Consider the following 20,626-nt stretch of genomic DNA (forward strand, 5'->3'; position numbering starts at 1 on the left):
CATGGTTTGATGTCTTACTCATCTGCTTCCATTAATGCTAGTGGGTTTTTGAAGGTAACAAATTTACACAGAGCAAAACTCTCCTTTTCACTGTCATTCCTTCATACCTTACTCATACATTTATCATGGAGTCATGAGATACTCTGCAATCAACAGATACAATAAAATAGACAATTACTTAGAGAAAGAACAGATATTTATGTGATTCAAAGGGAGAATGCGATGAGATATTCATCTAAAGTGATACCCTTTGCCACATTTGATGGTTTGGACTGGCTCCTAGCGTGTAGTACATTTTACCACAGGATTAAACCTCCAGCTTTTAGTTTTGATCACAGGGATTATACCCAAGCCATTTAATCATATTAATATTTAATATTTAATTATATAATAATAATAATTATTAAATATAACAGTGGTTATTATTGTTATTATTAAATATAACAACGGTTACCAATGATTAAATATAACAATGGTTATTATTAAATATAACGATGGTTACCAAAGACAAACGGAACATTCTCTGGCTCTGTTTAAAATATGGGCCCAAATGACTGATGCTAAGGAATGGGGTAATGACCCAACATCTGAATTTTACTTACAGCTCAAATCCTTTGTTGTATTCCAGAACAGGGAGTTGTAGAATATTCCTTTTCAAGAAATAAAGGAAACTTCCTAATTTGGAAAATTCGTGGGCATGTCATTACAAATAACCAAACAGGAGTAACCCGATTTCACTCCAACTGAAACAATAGTCAATATATTTCTTTTAGCCTGAGACAAGGACATGATACAACTCCGCAAAAGCTGGGGATTGCTAGAATAGAGTTTATTTTTTTATTTGTTTTTTATCTTGTGGGAAAGTAGGCTGAGTTTCCTTGAAGACAGAAGGCTGTTGTGTATGATAGCTAGGGTTCCTTGCAGTGATGTGCCTTGGTAGCAGGCCTTGGGGAACCTGTCAGCAAGGATTTTTAGTTCTTGGATACCTTGCTGTATTCTTTTTTTTACATTTCTCCCTGGCTCATCATCTTTGTTTTTCTGCTTCAGCGTCTTGTTAAAGACATAGTCGTCAACTTTAATCCTTGATCCCTCTTAGTCCCTAGGTCTGTTCTAGAACCCGTCCATCATTCTGAGGTCAGGCGCCTGGCAATCTCAGCTTGTTTGAAAAATACTTCTAACACCAAAGAAAGAAAAAGAGTTCCCTTGGGTTGTAACTACTGTCCATGCAATCTATTTCATATGAGAAGCAGTCTTTCCTCAGGCCTCACCGAGACAATGGAACATAAAATTAAGACAGGCACTATAACAAGAAGACGAGGGAAGTTTAGTAAGCAGTGGTTTTCAGATGTGAACTGGAAATAGAACTTCATATATATACGACTCTATTAAATTATAACACATAAAAACCCTGTGTGTATTATATTTTTTAAATGTGTCAGGATGTTTTGGTTGTAATGAACAGAAAATATAATTTAAAATGGCTTAAGACTTTGGTTCTCAAGCTTGATGACATATTAGAATTATCTGGAGAATTCGAAAACACACTGGAAATGCAGTTCTATCTCCAGAGATAATAATTTAATGGGAGGCACTCTGGGAATTGAGGGGGGTTTAAGAACTCAGCAGGTGATTCTAATGTTCATCCATGTTTGAGAACAACAGATTTAAATGAAAATGAAATTCATTGGCTTATTTGGCTGGGGTCCAAAGTTATGGCTAGCTTTAGGTAAAGTCTAACACAGTGACTCAAAATTCCTGATTCAGTAGGACCTGAAATGTGGCTGAGAATTTATGGTAAGTTTCCAAGTGATGCTGATGTTGTGGGTCCAAGAATCATACTTTGAGAACCACCAGAGCTGAATTTATAGAAGTCTCTGCATTTTGAGGGTTTTTAGGAAACCAGTGTCTATATCCAAATTGCATAGAACTAGGCATACTCATGTAATTTTTATATTCAATGAAAGGTAAAAATTACTGAGTTTATTGTTCCAAAGAGGATGTTAAAGAGAAATCTATAGTTTAATTGTGACTTATTCGCAGAGATATCCTCCAAAGATGGATTGATTCATTCATTCATTGATTCATTTTCTCACCTTGTTTTCTATTTAGGTAATTGCTCTAACGTTAGACCTTAGCGATGGTCTCCTGTATTGGTTGGTTCAAGACAGTCAATGTATTCACCTGTACGCAGCTGTTCTTCGGGGGCAGAGGTAAATAATCTTGAAAACAATTGGTTCAGAATGAGAACGAACTTACTTGACCTCAGTTATGTGATAATGTACAAGAATTCATTTATTCTCCCAATAAACATGAATTATCCACTGTTTTTGCAGGCATTGTGCTTATGGGGAAAGATAGGTTTGTAAACAAATACAATAGACTATGGTGAATCCTATGATGGGGCAGAAACAGAGTACAGTGGAGACACTGAGAAGGATGCTTCTCAAGAGCCCAGAAATGGATGGAAGTGTTTTTTTGTCTTCTTAACGAGGCAGAGTGTATATGGTGGAGTTAGGCAGAAATTATCCCATAGGGTACACATGAAAACCAGAGTGGAAAGAAGCACATGAATTATTTTCTCCATCTGTATCCTTATACTAAGCTCCTGGTTCTCTTGTTGGCTTTGCCATATCTTTCCTAATAGCGCTGTTTTTTTGTTTTGTTTTGTTTTGTTTTCCCCCTCTAGTATTTTTCCTTTACTCCCCCCCCCACATCTTTGCTTTTTAAAATTAAGTGTAATATACATAATATGAAATCTTCAGACCTTCAGCATTCCAGTATATCAGGTTTGACAAATACATTTTAAAACACAGACCTATCCATCATTACAGAAATTTTCCTACGCTCCTTCCCAGTCTCTAACCCCACCCCTCACCCCTGAATTATGTACTTTTTGTGTCTGGCTTCTTTTACTTGGCATAATATCTTTATGATTGATCCATGTTGTCATGTGTATTAATCTTCCCTTTTTATTGCTGAGTAGAATTCCCCTGCATGAACAGACCATAGTTTGCATACCTGTTCTCCTCTTGATGGACATTTGGATTGCTCCCCAGTTTTGGTTATAATGGATAAAACTGTAAAATTACTTACATACAAGGTTTTTTTGAGGGCATATTCTTGGATAAATACCTATGAGTAGAATCACTGGGTGATAGGAGAGATATATGCTTAACTTCTTAAGTAATTTCCTGGTTTTCAAAAGGTTTATACAATTTTACATTCCCCCACTCCCTGCCAGAGATGTATGAAAGTTCTGGTTCTTCTACATCCTCCCAAAAGTTGGCTGTGGAAATCTTTTATTTTATTTAAGATTTTATTTATTTATTTGACAGAGAGAGGGAGATCACTAGTAGGCAGAGAGGCAAGCAGAGAGAGGAGGGGAAGCAGACTCCCCGCTAAGCAGAGAGCCCGATGTGGGGCTCAATCCCAGGACCCTGAGATCATGACCCCAGCCGAAAGCAGAGGCTTAACCCACTGAGCCGCACAGGCACCCTTTGGCAATCTTAAATTTCACCATTCACTGTGGTATGTAGCTGTATATCATTGTGCTTTTTAATTTACAGCTGATATGACAATAACAGTTTTGACTACTTTTTAATTTGTTATTGACTATTTATATATCATCTTTTTATTAACATATAATGTATTATTTGTTTCAGGGGGTACAGGTCTGGGAATCATCAGTCATACACAATTCACAGCACTCAGCATACCACGTACTCTCCCCAATGTCCATCCCCCAGTAACCCCATTACTCCCACCTACCTCCCCCTCCAGCAACCCTCAGTTTGTTTCTTGAGATTCAGAGTCTCTTATGGTTTGTCTCCCTCTCTGGTTTCATCTTGTTTCATTTTCCCTCCCTTCCCCTATGATCCTCTGTCTTGTTTCATGATGTGGCCATTCAAATATTTTTCTCACTAATTGACTATATAGCTTTTCATTTTTGAGATGTAGGAGATATTTACATGTTCTGTATATAAGTCCTTTGTTAAATATATGTGCTGTGAATATTTTATCCCAGTGTTTGATTTATCTATATATTTGTTGGTAGTGTGTTTTGGTGAGCAGGAGTTTTAATTTTTACTTACTCAATTTATCAATTATTTTATGGTTTGTGTTTTCAGTGACCTTTGTGAGAAATCTTTGTCTATCCCAAGGTTGTGAAGGTTTTTTATAATGCTTTTTAAATTGTTTTAGCTTCCATATTTTGATCCATCCAAAGTTGTTTTTTAGATATGACTTTTAGATACTGGTTTTTAGATGTTTCTTTTTTATATGAATATCCAATTGTTCTCGTACCATTTGTTTTTCTTCGTTAGAAAGGGAGAGCAAGAGTAGGGGGGGGGCAGAGGGAATGGGAGAAATTTTTTTTAAAGACTTTATTTATTTAAAAGATTTATTTATTTGTCAGAGAGAGAGAGAGAGAGAAAAAAAAAGAGAGAGCGAGCAAGCATTCACACAAGCAGGGGGAGGGGCAGGCAGAGGGAGAGGAAGAAGCAGGCTCCCCTGCGGAACATGAATCCCACCCCCCCAACCACGGGACTTGATCCCAGGACCCTGGGATCATGACTTGAGCCCAAGGCAGAAAGTTAACTGACTGAGCCACCCAGGCATCCCTTAAAGACTTTATTTATCTCTTTGAGAGAGAAAAAGCACACAAGCAAGGAGGCCAGGAGGAGCAGAGGGAGAGCTAGAAACACACTTTGCTGAACAGGGAGCTCTACTCAGGGCTCTATCCCAGGACACTGAGATACCCTGAGATCATAACCTGAGCCAAGGCAGACGCTTAACCGACTGAAACATGCAGATGCCCCAGAGAGAAAGAGAATCTTAAACAAGCTCCATGCCCAGTGTGGACCTGACACAGGGCTCTATCTCATGACCCTGAGATCATGACCTGAGCCACAATCAAGAGTCAGATGCTTAACCAACTGAGCTACCTGGGTGCCCCTTCAGTACCATTTGTTAAAAGGATTTGCCTTTCATTATTTGTTTTGGTGTCCTTGTTCAAAAGTATTTGACTGAGTATATTTGGGTCTATTTTTGGACTCTATTCTGTTCCTTTGATAATTTGTCTAGTCTCATGTGGATACTACATTTTCTTGATTTCTTGATTACTGTAAATTAAAAAGAAGACAAAGTTAGTTAATATTACGTCCTTAATTTGTTTTTCTTTTTTAATATTTTTGTTTTTGCTATTCTTCATCCTTTGCCTTTCCAAACAAATTTAAAAATCATCTCACTAATTTCTAAAATAAAGCCTGTTGGAATTTTTAACAAAGATTTTATTATTTATTTATTTAGAGTGGATACAAGCAGGGGGAGAGGCAGAAGGAGAGAAAGTGAATCTTAAGCAGACTCTGGACTGAGTGCAGAGCCTGGTATGGAGCTTGATCTCAAACTCTGAAATCATGACCTAAGCCCAAACCAATAGTCGGTTGCTTAACCAACTGAGCCACCCAGGTGCCTCTAGCCTGCTAGCATTTTAAATCTCTTATCAGTTTAGGGACAATGGACATCATAAAATATTGAGTCTTCCAGTCAATGAATGTGAATATATACCACATCTTCTTGATCCATTCATCTGTTGATGGACATCTAGGTTCTTTCCATAGTTTGGCTATTGTGGACATTGCTGCTATAAACATTCGGGTGCATGTGTCCCTTCGGATCACTACGTTTGTATCTTTAGGGTAAATACCCAGTAGTGCAATTGCTGGGTCATAGGGCAGTTCTATTTTCAACATTTTGAGGAACCTCCATGCTGTTTTCCAGAGTGGTTGCACCAGTTTGCATTCCCACCAACAGTATAGGAGGGTTCCCCTTTCTCCGCATCCTCGCCAGCATCTGTCATTTCCTGACTTGTTGATTTTAGCCATTCTGACTGGTGTGAGGTGATATCTCATTGTGGTTTTGATTTGTATTTCCCTGATGCCGAGTGATATGGAACACTTTTTCATGTGTCTGTTCGCCATCTGGATGTCTTCTTTGCAGAAATGTCTGTTCATGTCCTCTGCCCATTTCTTGATTGGATTATTTGTTCTCTGGGTGTTGAGTTTGCTAAGTTCTTTATAGATTTTGGACACTAGCCCTTTATCTGATATGTCGTTTGCAAATATCTTCTCCCATTCTGTCAGTTGTCTTTTGGTTTTGTTAACTGTTTCCTTTGCTGTGCAAAAGCTTTTGATCTTGATAAAATCCCAATAGTTCATTTTTGCCCTTGCTTCCCTTGCCTTTGGCGTTGTTCCTAGGAAGATGTTGCTGCGGCAGAGGTCGAAGAGGTTGCTGCCCGTGTTCTCCTCAAGGATTTTGATGGATTCCTTTCGCACATTGAGGTCCTTCATCCATTTTGAGTCTATTTTTGTGTGTGGTGTAAGGAAATGGTCCAATTTCATTTTTCTGCATGTGGCTGTCCAATTTTCCCAGCACCATTTATTGAAGAGGCTGTCTTTTTTCCATTGGACATTCTTTCCTGCTTTGTCGAAGATTAGTTGACCATAGAGTTGAGGGTCTATTTCTGGGCTCTCTATTCTGTTCCATTGATCTATGTGTCTGTTTTTGTGCCAGTACCATACTGTCTTGATGATGATAGCTTTGTAATAGAGCTTGAAGTCCAGAATTGTGATGCCACCAACTTTGGCTTTCTTTTTCAATATCCCTTTGGCTATTCGAGATCTTTTCTGGTTCCATATAAATTTTAGAATTATTTGTTCCATTTCTTTGAAAAAGATGGATGGTACTTTGATAGGAATTGCATTTAATGTGTAGATTGCTTTAGGTAGCATAGACATTTTCACAATATTTATTCTTCCAATCCAGGAGCATGGAACATTTTTCCATTTCTTCCTCAATTTCTTTCATGAGTACTTTATAGTTTTCTGGGGGTTTTGTTTTTTTATGCAGTCTGATGATTTCTGTCTTTCAATTGGATGTTTGGTTCATTTACATTTAATATAATTATTGATATATTTGGGTTAAAATTTTTCATCTTGATGTTTGACTTCCGTTTGTCTCATTAGTTGTTTGCTGCATCTATTTTTTTCCATTTTTGAGGGTGAATAAAATGATTTTTAGTATTGCATTTTATCTCCTCTCCTGACATTTTAATTATGTCTACTTATTTTTTTAAGTTGCTCTAGAGAATACAATATTCATTTTTTACCAAAACCTTCAATTTATCACAGTCAATATTCAAAATAATTTTATTTCATGAATTAAAAATTTTAAGACAAGGGGTCCTTGGTGGCTCAGTTGGTTGAGCATTGGACTCTTGATCTCAGCTCAGGTCTTGATCCCAGGGTTGTGAGTTCAAGCTCTGCACTGTACTCCACACTGGGCATGGAACCTAATTAAAAAAAAAAAAATTATGACTGGGGCGCCTGGGTGGCTCAGTGAGTTAAAGCCTCTGCCTTCGGCTCAGGTCATGATCCCAGAGTCCTGGGATAGAGCCCCACATTGGGCTCTCTGCTCAGCGGGGAGCCTGCTTCCTCCTCTCTCTCTGCCTCTCTTCCTACTTGTGATCTCTGTCTGTCAAATAAGTAAATAAAATCTTAAAAAGAAAATTATGACAATGTATTGTAATTATTATCCTTTGTGTGTTTCCTGTCATATATTTTACTTTTACCCCAGCATAAAGTCCATGTTTGTTACTATTTTTAGTTTAAACAGCCAACAGTGGGGAACCTGGGTGGCTCACTCAGTTGAATGACTTTTAATTTTGGCTCAGGTCATGAGATCGAACCCTGTGTGAGGTTCTGTGCTGGGCATGGAGTCTTTTTGAAATTCTCTCTCTGTCTGTTCTCTAACTCCCTGTCTTTAAAAAAAAAATTGATAAACAGGCAACAGTTTTTTAACTTCAAGGGAGCAGTTATAGATCTCAAATTTAAATAAAGGATGTTAAATCATTAGAGAACAGCATTTAGAGAGATAATTTAGAAATCTTTTTTTTTCCATAGCTGAAGAAACACCCAAAGATGTACAAATTTGCATAAATAGATGGTCAGTAAAGGGTTAAAGTAAAACAAAAGATAATGCTTTGGAGCAGAGATTTTTTTATGGGAATTAACCTTTTTCTTATTTCTTTTTCTTTTTTTCATTTTTTTAAAGATTTTATTCATTTATTTGACAGAGAGAGATCACAAGTAAGCAGAGAGGCAGTCAGAGAGAGAGGGGAAAGCAGGCTACCTGCTGAGCAGAGAGCCTGGATGCAGGGGCTTGCTGGAATCATGACCGGAGCCAAAGGCAGAGGTTTATCATATTGAGCCACCCAGGCGCCCCCCCCCCTTTTTTCATTTTTATTAGGTTTTTAATTTTAATTCCAGTATAGTTAACATATTAATGTTATATTATTTTCAGGTGTGCAATACAGTGATTCAACAATTTTATCACGGTGATAAGCATACTCTTTAATCCCTATCACCTATGTCACCCATCCCCCTACACACTTTCTGTCTGGTAACCATCAGTTTGTTCTCTACAGTTAGGAGTCTGTTCCTTGGTTTGTCTCTCTGACTTTCTCTTTTTTCCCTTTGTTCATTTGTTTTAATTCTTAAATTCTTTAATATGAGTGAGATTATATGGTATTTGTCTTTTTCTGACTGACTTATTTTGCTTAGCATTATACTTTCTAGGTCTATCCATGTTGCAAATGGCAAGATTTAATTCTTTTTATGGCTGAATAATAGTGCATGATATATGTATATATATCCATTCATCTATTGATGGATGCTTGGACTGTTTTCATAATTTGGCTATTGTAAATAATGCTGCAGTAAACATAGGGGTGCACATATCCTTTTGAATTAGTGTTTTTCTTTTCTTTGGGTAAATACTCAGTAGTGCGATTACTGGATCTTAGAGTAGTTTTATTTTTAATTTTTTAAGGAAACTCCATATGCTTTCCATAGTGGCTGCACTAGTTTGCATTTCCACTAACAGTGCCCGAGGGTTCTTTTTTTCCAATGTTTTTGCCAACACTTGTTGTTGCTTGTGTCTTTATTTTAGCCATTCTGATAAGTGTGAGGTGATATCTCATTGTAGTTTTGATCTGTGTGTCTCTGGTAAGTGACGTTGAGCACCTTTTCATGTGTCTGTTGGCCATATGTATGTCTTCTTTGGAGAAATGTCTGTTCATGTCTTCTGCCTATTTTTAACTAGATTATTTGTGTTTTAGGTATTGAGTTGTATCAGCTTTTTATATGTTTTGGATACTAACCCTTAATTAGGTAAATAATTAGATTATTTGCAAATATCTTCTCCCATTCAGTAGGTTGTCTTTTAGTTTTGTTGATTATTTCCTTCACTGTGCACAAGCTTTTTATTTTGATGTAGTCCCAATAATTTATTTTTGCTTTTATTTCCCTCACCTCAGGAGCCATATCTAGAAAAATGTTGCTATGGCCAATGTCAGAGAAATTACTGCTTGTGCTCTTTTCTAGGATTTTTATGGTTTTATGTCTCACATTTAGGTCTTTAATCAATTGTGAATTTGTGTATGGTGTAAGAAAGTGGTCCAGTTTCATTCTTTTGCATGTACCTGCTCTAGGGTAGAGTTTTCTAATATTGGGTTCTTGGATCCCAGGGAGTTTGGAGGGCTTCAGGATGTGTATGAGTACTCTGAATTTGAGGATCCATACTTTTCAACAATTTTCAGGGAGCCTAATCTTAAAAAGGCAAAGAACTCCTGCTACATGAAGACAATGACAAGACTACTTTTAGATTAAAAGATTCATTTTTTTGGTTACTGGAAAAACTCATAATCATAGAGACAATGAAAAAGGAATATACACATCTGAATATGTATACAAACATATAGTGTGTATAAGCAAATACACAACAATCTGAGTAACCAAGTTTTTCATATCTACTATGGCATACAGCTTTGGCTTTTTTCCTGCCTGTGAGCCACAGAAAACTGGTTGTCCCTTTCCTTGGAAATGTAAGGTACTGGTAATCTGATTGACAAAAGAATCTAAGATAATATATTTAAAATGATAGTGTCCTGAAGGATTATGATTCATTCTGTGTCTGTACATCCTGGAGGACTGGTTAGCTGGTGTTTGATGAGAGCCCAGCTCCTCGAGCGTCCAGAGAATTGATATCATTGAACAGGTAGAGAAAATAGGTTTCTCCTTTAAAAATACATTTCCTCATCTAAAGGTTAATAATGTTTCTGTGTATGCTTTCACAATCCAGTGCAGCAGTGCTTGGCCATGGATAGGCACTTTTGTCCTCCAAATAAGTCTTGCCTTTTTTATGATATCAGGAAATAAAAGTTGTACAGAAAGAGAGGGATTCCAGAACATCTTACAAGTAAAGAATTTTTTCTTATATATAGCCTAGATTCCTTCTTCAACATTTTAAGTTCCTTTTCTTTAGTTTAGCTCATCACTAATAAAAATATAATGTGAACCACATATGTAACTGTAAATTTCCTGGTTGACTCCTTGAAAAAAGTAAAAAGATACAGATAAACTATTAATTCATATTAGTTCTTGAATATCCAGAGTGTATTTTACATATACAGCACATCTCAACTCGTACATTAAGTTTTCATAGGAAATACTTGATCTGTGTTGAGATTTTATAAAATTTACAGTTGAAAAAGTTGGTTTATATGCCCAAGTTTTTCAAATACTTAAATTTTTTCTAATAAATCAAACATATGATTCATAATATATGAGTCAAATATTAGTTTTAAAACTTAACCTAAATTAATTGAAATTAAATAACATGAAAAATTCAGTTCCTCAGTCATATTCAGTATTCAGTAGTCACATGTGGTTTGTAGCTAGTACGTTGGGCAGTCACAGCTCTGGCTTGTAGTAAAAATGAGATGAGCTGTTGGCTGTGACTCAGTATATTCTGAACTCAACAACCGTAGTGGAGCTACTCTCGAAATTGTTCTTCCCTCTTCTATGTCCGTCCATTCCTTTCAGTTTATAAAAGAATGAATCAGTTACAAGTATAACAACATATCTGACTTGGAAGTTCAAGAAGGTGCCCCTATCAAAAGTTCAGATGTATTTAGTTATGTCAGGACTGATTACGTTACTCCAAAGGAGCCACGCCCTTGCTGTTCCCTCTGCCTGATACGTTCCCAGCTTCAGTTCCTTTGGTTAACTGGTATTTCATCTGCATGGATCAGTTTAAATATTGTTCTTTAAGAAACACTTTTTCTGACCAGACCCTAGTAGGTATCCTTGTTCAGGAACCCACTCCACCTTTCTTCTTACAGTGCTGTTCAGCAGGGCTGTTGTTTGCTCATCTTCTACCAGACTGCCTTTTCTGCTAGCCTGTGCATGCTGTGAGGGCGGGGATTATATTTGTTTTATTTACCACTGCATTCCTGGTGACTAACACAGAACTAGGCACAGATCATTTGTTGCATGGATGAGTAAATGAATGAACCTTCAGCCTAGTAGCCTCAGCTGACCTCCAGACACAACTTCATAGCATCATGGAAGAATCTGTCTTTTTATGACTTTCCTGTTGAGCCTTGATTTAAATCCAGCTTCACTTATTGCTGAAGACCGAAGGGTTTAAAATTACAGGTGGAAGGAAGCCCCATACTGACCTCCTGAAAGTGAAGAGGTTTTGCTACGTTGTGCTGTGAACATTGGAGGTCAAGAATTTCCTAGTTAGCTCGGGAGATTTTTACAGGAGAGGAGACATCAGCTGGATATGAGGGGCAATCTAAGCCAGTAGCAACTGAGGGGTATCCAGTCTCACCCAACGGGGAAATCTGTCCTGGGGATTATTTTGGGAATGTTAAAACAAAGAACCTGGTGAGCAAAACTAACACAAATGAGTTCACAGGATACAGGCTGTAGCAGCTCTCTGGGTGGTCCAGAGGAGGCTAGCCTCTTCAGACCACGTGCATCCCACTTGGTGAGGTTCCTTCCATTTGGAATTTGGTTTTATGTATTACACAAGGTTGCTGGAAAGTTCTAATGAGAAATAGAAATAACAAGGTATAAAATTAGACTAGTGGGTGAAAGTCCTAAAAACGAATCAGATACTGTTTTCATAACTGTGTAGGTATAAATAGAGTATCTTACTAGAAAAAGGATGATGAAAATAGTCCTTGTGAATATACTTCTTTATAAGGTTCCCAATTTCCAGTTATGGTCCCCTTAGGTAGTTTCAGTTTTGTCAGGGAGGTATTGTGAAATTTACAGATCAAAATTTGTATGTATTTTAATTTTAACCACCATACTTTAATACTTTCTAAAGAAGGGCATGTCAATGCTAAAAAGCTTTAGAAAAATCATTAAAAGAAAAAAAAGTCATTGAAAGGCTAAACATCATTGAGATAGTTTTTATTTATTGAGTACTAGGCAACCAGAGTAATTTGAGAAATCACCAAGCAGATTTTTAAAATAAAAATTGTAAAATTCTGTCATTGAGGAAAAAAACTGTAAAATCAGTTTAACTAATAGTCTGTTAACTTGAATCCCCCAGTCTGAAAAGGAGCATTTTGAATAAGCTGAAGAGCTTAATGAGTATCACTGAAGAATAATTGTGAGTAGTATAAAGGGAAGGAACAAACATGCTAGAAGATGAATGGCAAATAAGGAAGGAGACTAACCAACTATAGGAAGAAGGCACGGCACAATGAGGAAAAAGCAGTCAATATTGAGGGTACTTCCAAGAATTGAAAGTATTTGTTAAAACCTGTGCATCCTCTTGCCATTGCAATATCACGTCAAGAAGAAAAGTCCTAGGAAATTTGCTTTAGGTATACTTGAACAAAAATGCAAAAAAAAAAATCAATTTTCTATGGAACTAAAGATAGCAATGATTATTGTTGCAAAGTATTTCCTTTTTGCTTTTGTATACACAAAACACACACTCTCACAAACACATATTCTCTCCAGTAAGGCATGTACCAAACCTTCCCCTTCACTAATTGTTGTCATGCTAATTGGTGTCATGTCTTCGCAGCTCTGGGGAGACCAACATCACAGAATTTGCAGCTAATTGGTGTCATGTCTTCGCAGCTCTGGGGAGACCAACATCACAGAATTTGCAGCCTGGAGTACCTCGGAAATTTCCCAGAACACACTGATGTACTATAGTGGTCGCCTCTTCTGGATCAATGGCTTTAAGATTATCACAGCTCAAGAAATAGGTCAGAGAGCCAGTGTCTCGGTTTTGGAACCAGCCCCATTTAATCAGTTCACAATTATTCAGAGTTCCCTCAAGCCTCTGCCAGGTACAAGATTTTATTCCTGCTTACCCACTCTCCTCCAAATTTTTTATTAAATAAATGTTTAGGTTGGGATTCTTTTTCTTAAGAATTATGTCTTTTTTTAAAAAAAAGATTTGATTTATTTATTTGAGAAAAAGACAGTGAAAGAGAGCATGAGAGGGGAGAAGGACAGAGGGAGAAGCAGACTCCCCATGGACCCGGGAGCCTTACTCAGGACTTGATCCTGGGACTTTGGGATCATGACCTGAGCCGAAGGCAGTTGCTCAACCAACCGAGCCACCTAGGTGCCCAAAAATTGTCTTAAAAAGAAAAAGGCTGTAGTAGTTTCCATTGGTCAATTCACTCTTAACCAAATTTGTAGCATGTAACAGATAAAGAAACTTCTCAGGATATATTAAAGGAAAGGAAATTTCATTTTGGTACCAATTATTAGTAACTTCCATTATTTTTCCATGTTTTCTATGATGATTGAGAATCTGAAATTCTTTCCCCCTCTATTCTTTCTTTCATCCCATAGGCAACTTTTCCATTACCCCCAAGGTTATCCCAGATTCTGTTCAAGAGTCTTCATTTAGGATTGAAGGGAATGCTTCAAGTTTCCAAATCTTGTGGAATGCTCCCCGAGCAGTGGATTGGGGTGTAATTTTCTACAGTGTGGAATTCAGTTCTCTGTCTAAGGTATAGTGTGGGTTCTAGTAGCTTCCAGTTCTTAAGCAGTCTGTACCATCTGCATCCGCACTGCCTGCGCTGATTTGTGCTTCTTCCATTTAGCCAAGCCCGTCTATTTCCTTTGTTGTTCCCATACATTTGGTTATTTTTCCTGAGAGCCCTTGTTTATAGCCAGTCTCTGACCATTTGGGGGTTAGTGGTAACAGCTGGTTTGTTAGATACATTTTAACTGGTCTGTGTGGAACCACATGGAACTGACCAACATTAGCATTTCCAAAATTGCAGGTTTTGACTTTACATTTGAACCAGAGTTTGGGGATTTTAGTTAATTAGGAATAAAGGATTTTATGATTCTCTCACTAAGAAAATAATGTGTTTTTTTTTTTTCTTATATTTTAGTTCCTGGCTAGTGAACAACAGCTTTCGCCTGTATTTACTGTGGAAGGTCTGGAGCCTTATGCCTTATTTAATCTCTCTGTCACTCCTTATACATACTGGGGAAAAGGCCCCAAAACATCTTTGTCACTTCGAGCACCAGAAACAGGTACATGGGTCAAAATCTCTTTTACAAAAGGCAGAACCTCACTTTCTATGACCTAGAATAAATAGCTACTAATTAAAAATAAAAAGACCTTTTAATGACTTTGGAGATTAGAATAACACCATTAAAATAAATCTGAATAATTTATTCCAAAAGCACATATCAAAGATTTCTTAGAAACTTTTTTACTTGTTTATCATAATATATCTGATGCAGAAATTTCAGGAAATTTGTGAAATGCCTGATAAGGAAAATGGGCATATAACAGTAGAGACAGTTTCATGGAAGGCAGGCTTGCTGGTAGAAGTTCTCATGGATGGTAGCTTAGAGTCTTCCAAAGATGAATAACTGATTTGTCTAAATTTAATGTTTCTCTTTGGTATATATTTTAAAAAGAATACTAGTCATATCTTTATATGTGTATTGCTATAAAATATGCAAAGCACATTTATATGTATCACTCCTTTATTAAACATTTGTTGCATACCTATCATGTGTCAGAAACATCATTTTATCCTTTTGTTTGACCCTCACCCTGCTCTGAGAAAGGCAGGACAGGTATTATTATCTCATTTATGCAAATGAGAAACCAGAATCCCAGTGGCTCCCCAATGTTGCATAGCTAGTTAAGTGGCAGGGCTGGGACTTAGTCCAGACTCTTTGCTGTAGTCTGATCAAATCTCCTTTTGGTCATTTCTGCAAATGTGGTCAATGATAGTATCCTATTGATTTATTTAATATCAGCTTATTAGCAGGACCTGGCAGGCAGTGAGAGCTCAGTAAGCATAGACATCCATTCACCATTGTGTTTTTTTTTTTTTTAAGATTTTATTTATTTATTTGACAGAGATCACAAGTAGGCAGAGACAGGCAGAGAGAGAAGGGGAACAAGGTTCCCTGCCAAGCAGAGAGCCCGATGTAGGGCTCAATCCCAGGATCCCAAGACCATGACCTGAGCCGAAGGCAGAGGCCCAACCCACTGACCCACCCAGGTGCCCCACCACTATGGTTTTTTAACTGCTAAGATTCTTTCAATGATATTTATCCATAAGTCTCATAACAGGAACATAGTGGAGCCTGGGCAGGTTCTGGAGCAGTTAGCATTTGGATCCAGGTATGCTCTCTTTGAGATTGTCTTGGGATATCAGCTTTGGTCGAATTCTTCTATGGAAATGGCTTTGTCTGCATCTGTCAGGGGATGCACAGGGGGCTAGGGTCATCAACATTCTGCTGGATGTTGGGGACAACAAAATTAAAAAAAAAAAAAGAAAAGATCTGGCCTTTGCCTTCAGGAAATTTATAGTATAGTTGGGAAATTATTCAAATTGACAAATATTTATTAAGCACTTACTGTGTGCCAGTCTTATACTAGATTTGAGGGGATTTTTTTAAAAGAGTGTGATATGTGATTTTTCTTTTTTTAAAGATTTTATTTATTTATCTGACAGACAGAGATCACAAATAAGCAGGGAGGCAGGCAGAGAGAGAGGGGGAAGCAGGCTCCCTGCTGACCAGAGAGAGCCAGATGCGGGGCTCGATCCCAGGACCCCGAGACCACGACCCAAGCTGAAGGCAGAGGCCTTAACCCACTGAGCCACCCAGGTTCCCCTAGATTTGAGGAAATTTAACAAGGAATAAGAAAAGATGCTTTCTCTGATGGAGCACGTAACACAGTTGAGATAAACACATGCTTCCAATGATAGTAGAAATGAGACCATGAAAATTGAGTTGCAATGGCACAGAGCAAATAGACAAGATGGAAAGCTTCATCTATATCAAGCTTCATCTATACCATCTCCTAAGAAGGAGAGCACAGTGCTCATGGACTGGTATGGTCACTGAAGGCCTTTGGCGAGGAGGAATTCTAGCTGGGCTCTGTGAGATGGTGCAAGAAAATGTATCCATGTGAGCACAGTGTAAGCAGGCCTGGAGACTGCAGAATGATGTGTGTCAAACATTGAGAAGTGATGTGATTGGAGTGGAGAGTGGAAGGGGACCTTGTAGAGGACTCAGAAGACAGAAGACAGGCATCTTGGATGAAATGACATAGACATCAGGCAGAGGAATTTCTCTTGATTAAGAGGAAGATAAATTCACTGAAGGAATGGGAGAGACTAAATTTCTTGGTTTGATTCTAGGATTAATGGTAACCCCAAACCGTATTCTTGGGGGCTACTCCCTCCTGCCGGGGGGGATTCAAGGTGAGAGCGCCTGGATCCGTCATATACTTCATGTTACATCCTGAACTGGCTAAAGGCTGGACCGAGTTCCGGCCTTGCTTCCTGTGACTGCCATTTCCACCACCAGCTGAATCACTGTGTCAAGATGAGAGTACATATTGTATTTTATAAGGAGAATCAGCCACCCTCCAGATGAGGGTGATGAGGCACAGATGGGAAAGATGGACCTAAGTGCTGGCAAGAGGGATTTGGGTTGAAGATAAGAAAGATTTGATGAAATATCAGGATAGGTTCGTGAAGAAATCTTTGGAATATTCTCTCCTGAAGATCTTTAAGAACAAGATAGATGCACTCCAGTGGTCTGGAATGAGAAGTACTTATTACTAAGCTTCTCCACACCCTCACCATGAATGGTAAAAAGTCAACCTTTCATTCTTGTCTACCTTATCTGTGTCTCTGCTTTGCAGTTCCGTCAGCACCACAGAACCCCAGGATATTTGTATTACCAACTGGAAAATACCATAGCCTGAATGAAGTTGTGGTAGAATTTCGATGGAATAAGCCTAAGCATGAAAACGGTGTGTTAACAAGATTTGAAATTTTCTATCAAATATCCAACCAGACAGACACAAATGAAACATTCGAAGACTGGATCGCTGTCAACACAACTCCCTCGAAGATGTCTTTTCAGCTTGAAGGCATGAGTCCTGGGTACACTGTTGCCTTCCAGGTAGGAATAAAAACAGGGAAATGAGGGTCTTAGGATTGATTAAAGGACTAAGTTAGGAATTCGGCCTCTCTGTCAATAATTTGGGGTCCACTATGATCATGGAAGTCAAGTGGGTAATGAGGACACAGAGGGGAGAGGGGACAGCTAGGGTAAAGGACATCTTGACAGCTTTCTGGCTTTCAGATTCAGAACAGACCATTATTTTTTCTGTGATCACTATAGGCCATGGACCACAGTAGATAACTTTTATATTCCTTATCTCATTTGATCCTCTTATGGTCTGTGAAGAAAAATCCAGGTCCCTGGGTGTATCAGTAAGTTACTAATGCTGTGTGGCTAGGAAGTGGTGTGCTATAGTCCAACTTCTAGAATCATCTTTCCAACAGATGATTCACTATTGTGAGTCCTCTGGATGTCCCAACTTGGAGCTTCCCATGGAAATAAAAACTAAGGGTCTAGGTGGTTGACATCTCAAAGTTACTGTTTGGCTGCTGATAGAGGAGAAAGTGAGAGAGAATAGGAGCCAAGAATAAAAAGCTACCCCCACCTCATTTTTGTCTTTTAACTCTCATATGAGATAGCTTTCTACTTACAGTAGACGGCTTGATGATTTTCATATCTTCATTAAATAGAAAGTTGGTGACAATGTTGTACATATTTAGAGCCATTTTCCATTACTTCTCAGGGAACATAATGCTTTGGGAAATGTTTTAGAGATCTGAGCTTCCTGAGGATCTAGTTTCTTTTTGTAAAGTCCTAATTTAATAATTATTTTGTTAACATATTAGGCCTTCATAGATAAATCAAAAAAGTTGTACGTAAAAGTTAAAGATAACACACATTCCTACTGGTTAAGATTTATGTATGTTCTGGTTAAAGAAATATCCTGGTTAAGTGTATCTGTCTGTTACATAGAGCTTCAGATCTCAGCCACCCCAAAACCATGCAAAGTAATATGCATGGGTATGCACGAGTTTCATTTAACATGGCCTTGTGCAAAAGTGAAGGTGGCTTGGTATATGTATGTAGCATCATACACACACACATATACAGAGAGTAGTGTGTATAATATGGTAAAATATATTTAATACTAGAAATATATAAAAAAATCTAATGCTTTGTTGATTGAAAGGGCACTTGAGGATCTTCCCTTTGGGTCCATCATTATGGACATCAGTTTTCTTTACAGGCTATTGTACATATGCAAGGTTTGGAAGTGGAAGTAATTCACTACACAAGAAAAGACATGTAATAAAAACTGTTTTTAAAAAGCTTTGGTACTAGGATGCAGGGCGGCACAGTGGGAAGAAACTATACAGCCCTCAGAAGACTTGGTTTTTTGGTCAGGTTTTGCATGTGTCATTGTGGATGAGTTATTTAGGTTTGACTGCGATTTTGTCCGGTTTCAGCTCTTAGTAGTTGTGAGGATTGAAAGAGATAACGTATGTAAAAGTTGTTTGAGATGCACAATTTATTTTCAAATGTAAGTTTTAATTATTATTTTTATTATTTATTTATATTTATATATTTATATTTATTCTATTTATTATTATTATTTTCTTATTATTTTCCTTTTCTAAATCTCCTTTTTTAAAAGTACAGTAAATTTAGTTATTTAAAGCTTCTAGTTGTTTATTTCACAGTAAGTGGAAATTTACCATAATATGCATAGTTTTGTTTCTGTTAAATGTTCTACAGAAAATTTTGAAAATAGCTAAAACTTTTCTTAGAAATTCAGATCTTTTGCAGTGGATATTTGTGGCATTACTCCATACTTTTTTTTTTTTTTAAGATTTTATTTATTTGACAGAGAGAGAGAGAGAGAGACCGCAAGTAGGCAGAGGCGGCAGGCAGGGAGAGAGGGGGGCAGGCTCCCTGGGGAGGAGAGAGCCCCATGCGGGGCTCGATCCCATGACCCTGAGATCATGACCTGGGCTCAAAGCAGAAACTTAACCCACTGAGCCACCCAGGTGCCCCTACTTCCTACTTTTTTAGACAAAAAGATCAACAACAATAAAAAACAAACCACCAGCATGAATGTGAGGCAATATTTACCTCTTAGTGATTTATTGCTTTATACTCGAATGGAAGTAACTATTTGAAACTGTTCAGTCAGAAAAAGAAAAATGCCATACAATTTCACTCATGTGGAATTTAAGAACACAACAGACAAACATAGGGGAAAGGGGAAGAAAAGGATAGGGAGGCAAACCATTAGAATCTCTTAACTGTAGAGGACAGACTGAGGGTTGCTGGAGGGAGGTGGTTGGCAATGGGCTAAATGGGTAATGGGCACTAGGGAGGACAATCGTGACGAGCTCTGGGTGTTGTATGTCAGTGATGGGTCACTAAATTCTACTCCTGAAACTGATATTACACTGTACGTTAACTATCTGGAATTTATTTTATATTATTTATTTATTTCTATTTCAATTTAATTTTATTTTTTCAGTGTTCCAAGATTCATTGTTTATGCACCACACCCAATGCTCCATGCAATCTGTGCCCTCCTTAGTACCCACCACCAGGCTCACCCAACCCCCCACTCCCCCTCTTCTTCCACACCCTCAGTTTGTTTCTCAGAGTCCACAGTCTCTCATGGTTTATCTCGAACTAACTGGAATTTAAATAAAAACTTGAAAAAAAAAGTATTCATAATCAGAATTATGAAGTGAAAACTTCAATAATCTATCAGTTTCAGAATGGAATTATTATCATTGAGGACACCATAGAATGCCATTTTCCTGGTATCTTTTTCTTTCTTTAGGTTCGAGTCTTCACCTCCAAAGGACCTGGACCATTTTCTGACATAGTAAAGTCTAAAACAGCAGGTATTTATTACCAAACACCTGTGCAAAAAACAGCTAGTGTTTTAAGAACATTCTTGACCCTGGGTGTGCTCAGGATATGAATACTGTCTCTGAGCTGAAGTTACAGTCAAATAATCAATTTTTATCATCTAAGAACATGTTTCAATAAGCCTAAGCATAGGGTGCCTGGGCAGTATTGACCAAGACTGGAACAGTAGACGACCCCAGAGGAGAGACTCATGGATTTCAGAATAGTCTGCTCATGAATCAAGAGATTTTGCCAAACTGGGGTGCCTGGGTGGCTCAGTGGGTTAAGCCGCTGCCTTCAGTTCAGGTCATGATCTCAGGGTCCTGGGATCGAGTCCCACATCAGGCTCTCTGCTCAGCAGGGAGCCTGCTTCTCTCTCTCTCTCTCTCTCTGCCTGCCTCTCTATCTACTTGTGATCTCTCTCTGTCAAATAAATAAAAATAAAATCTTTA

The 20,626-nt window shown here is 37.9% G+C and overlaps 1 protein-coding gene across 2 annotated transcripts in view; it reads left to right on the plus strand.

Annotated features, from left to right (window-relative positions):
- ROS1 (ROS proto-oncogene 1, receptor tyrosine kinase) overlaps positions 1-20,626 on the plus strand; it is a 123,918-nt gene that overhangs the window by 41,240 nt on the left and 62,052 nt on the right. For both annotated transcript variants that reach the window (XM_059177740.1, XM_059177741.1), the window contains 6 exons: positions 2,110-2,210; positions 13,005-13,219; positions 13,734-13,894; positions 14,285-14,429; positions 17,074-17,336; positions 20,104-20,167. In XM_059177740.1, the coding sequence (XP_059033723.1) occupies positions 2,110-2,210; positions 13,005-13,219; positions 13,734-13,894; positions 14,285-14,429; positions 17,074-17,336; positions 20,104-20,167 (949 nt within the window). The remainder of the gene's footprint in view (positions 1-2,109; positions 2,211-13,004; positions 13,220-13,733; positions 13,895-14,284; positions 14,430-17,073; positions 17,337-20,103; positions 20,168-20,626) is intronic.

This window comes from Mustela lutreola, chromosome 6, assembly GCF_030435805.1.
Source record: "Mustela lutreola isolate mMusLut2 chromosome 6, mMusLut2.pri, whole genome shotgun sequence".
Taxonomy (NCBI): domain Eukaryota; kingdom Metazoa; phylum Chordata; class Mammalia; order Carnivora; family Mustelidae; genus Mustela; species Mustela lutreola.